At 35.7% G+C, this 2,415-nt stretch overlaps 1 protein-coding gene across 1 annotated transcript; it reads right to left on the reverse strand.

Moving 5' to 3' along the window:
* Positions 1 to 784: 784 nt before the first annotated feature.
* LOC141684570 (NAC domain-containing protein 83-like) lies at positions 785 to 2,080 on the reverse strand. The gene is made up of 3 exons (XM_074489608.1): positions 1,800 to 2,080; positions 1,365 to 1,630; positions 785 to 1,274 (listed from the first exon to the last, which is right to left on the reverse strand). The coding sequence occupies exons 1-3, from the start codon at positions 1,981 to 1,983 to the stop codon at positions 1,089 to 1,091; spliced, it is 636 nt and encodes a 211-aa protein (XP_074345709.1). The 5' UTR covers positions 1,984 to 2,080; the 3' UTR covers positions 785 to 1,088.
* Between the last annotated feature and the right edge of the window lie 335 nt (positions 2,081 to 2,415).

Here is a 2,415-nt window from a genome sequence, read left to right on the forward strand (position 1 = left end):
CCAGAGCTTCTCCTCTATTATATTTCTCTCAACTGTTTCTCTTTTTCACTTCGGTGTGTACATTCAAAACGAACTAGCTGATCCTATTTATAGACTAACTAAATACACATGAGGTCATTGCTATTGTATGCAATATTTATTACACGCCATACTTGATCATCCTGGAGACCAGACTCATTTCCGGGAGCTGGTTGAATTTTCCTTCCTTCACATATTTCACCAGCTAATATTTGGAGGCTTCCAGCATGCTATATTTGACTACTTCAAACACAGCCACCTTATCACCGCCTTGTTTGTTGTACATCAAGAAGCCTCGACTTTTTAACCTGTTTAAGCCTTATATGTGTATGTATACTTCAGGGCTTCAATCATGCACCTCTTTATTTAATTCTACTAGTTTTATATGATAATTACGCTTCCGAGAGTTTGACAAATTCTAACATTGAGCATATATGGTCTGAAGTGATATTCAGAAAAACGAAAGTTGGTCCTGGGTATGTATTTTTACATTAGTAACCCTCTTAAAAGTGTCATTTGCTGTATGCTTTTAGATGAAATCTTTTTTTATTTACATGCACATAAGAAACTCATACATTTTAGTGTTAGTTGACATCTGCTACCTGCATTTGATATTTTAACATCAATCAGTGATTCTTACCGGTGGCAGAACCAGGTTTTTAAAACTGTTGGAGACTAAATAATATTTAATAATAAATCCTCAAGGTCAGATGAGTCTAAAAGAATGAGCTGATAACTATATTCTGCAGAACTAAACAAAAACACATATAATTACTTTTGCACTGTATAAACATTATGTATCATTCGGTTAGACATCTTGAATGGCTGACTGTCACATCGCGTTGTAGGAACCAGGCAATCAACAAGAAAGAACGCAATAAAACCATATTTACTTCTTTCAACACATCATTATACATACATTCAAATGCGTATTTCTAATCTCAGCATTGACTTTCGGCTTCTCCTCAACTCATTTCATTTCAAGGATCTACACATGCATAGACTTCATATCGAAATTTTCTAACATCACATTCACATTAAAAAAGCTTCTGCACTTATGTGGATACTAGCTACATATTGTAGTCGGCACTAGTTTCTTCGTGATCCGATCCATATGAGGAGCCCTGCTGGTCTATTATTGCACCGGAACCAATACAGCATGAGGTAGAAGAACTCGATTGATCATAAAACATTGCATCATCACTCTTTGAAAAAATGTGACAGAGAACCCAATCCCCCAATTGCTTCATACAGTTCTGCAAATCAAAGCAAAATTAATGTGAAAAAAATAGAAATGCATTTCAATAACAAGATGCATTTATAGTCATGTACATAAGTTTGTGTACCTGACTGTTCTGTGATTGAAGAAGTCGGTACTCATGCATGATCCAGTTGCTCCTGGAGGAATGAGGATGCTTCCCTATGTAGAAAACTAGTGTCTTCCTCATTCCCATTATAGGTTGTTTAACATTCCTCCTTGCAGGGAACATTATATGTTTATCTAGTCCAGTTGCTTTCCAGTAGCCACTTCCACTTGCTCTGTTGCTTCTATTACCATTTCTGTACTTGTCTTCTTTCTTGCTAAAGAAGTATTTATCTTCCTCCATATCACCTATATATATTACAATCTTTTATTGCTATTGGTGGTGCAATATAGATTACAAATCGCTATCACTACAAGAAACAGGGACAACTCCGACAAAAAGTCAATAAAACTTTGTCACAAACGACGAAAACTTTATAAAAATCAGTCACAATTTCTGTATGTAAATGTTACAAACCTGGCAAGTTCCAAGGATCATAATTGAAGATATTCTCAATGTCAGGAATGACAGAAGCAGGCAAAGGGGAGGAGGTTACTTTACGTGCCAAATACTGAAAAACAATCTCTTCATCTGTCGGCTGAAACCGGAATCCTGGGGGCAGATTCACAGCTCCATCTTTCACAAAATTTAGCTTGTCCATCTTACTAAACCTGATCTGTACAAGACTCGTAGATGAAGAAGCTCACAGAGCATGGAGGAAGAAGGAAGTACGTAGAGCTTTATATATAGCTCGTGTTTTCCATTTCATGCATGCAATGACATATTCGCTTTTCTAAAGCAATATAAAATGCAGATTACACGTATGAAAAGACAGAAGTTCTCGAACTTGCTTCTAAATTTTTTTACTTTGTTTCTTTTTAATAATTTTCAGATTCTAACAGTGAGTGCTTACTTTGGCCATGCACTGTAAAGCATACTGAATTTTTAGATCATGTACAGTCACTGACTTTTACAACATGTCTGATTCTGCTACATTGCTCACTCTAAAAGATTCAAGTTTTTTGATAAAGCAACAAGAAAACATGTCCCTCAGGTGCAGCTATCTTTATTCATTTCAACTATTTAAATTTAC

This window comes from Apium graveolens, chromosome 9 (assembly GCF_009905375.1).
Source record: "Apium graveolens cultivar Ventura chromosome 9, ASM990537v1, whole genome shotgun sequence".
NCBI lineage: Eukaryota > Viridiplantae > Streptophyta > Magnoliopsida > Apiales > Apiaceae > Apium > Apium graveolens.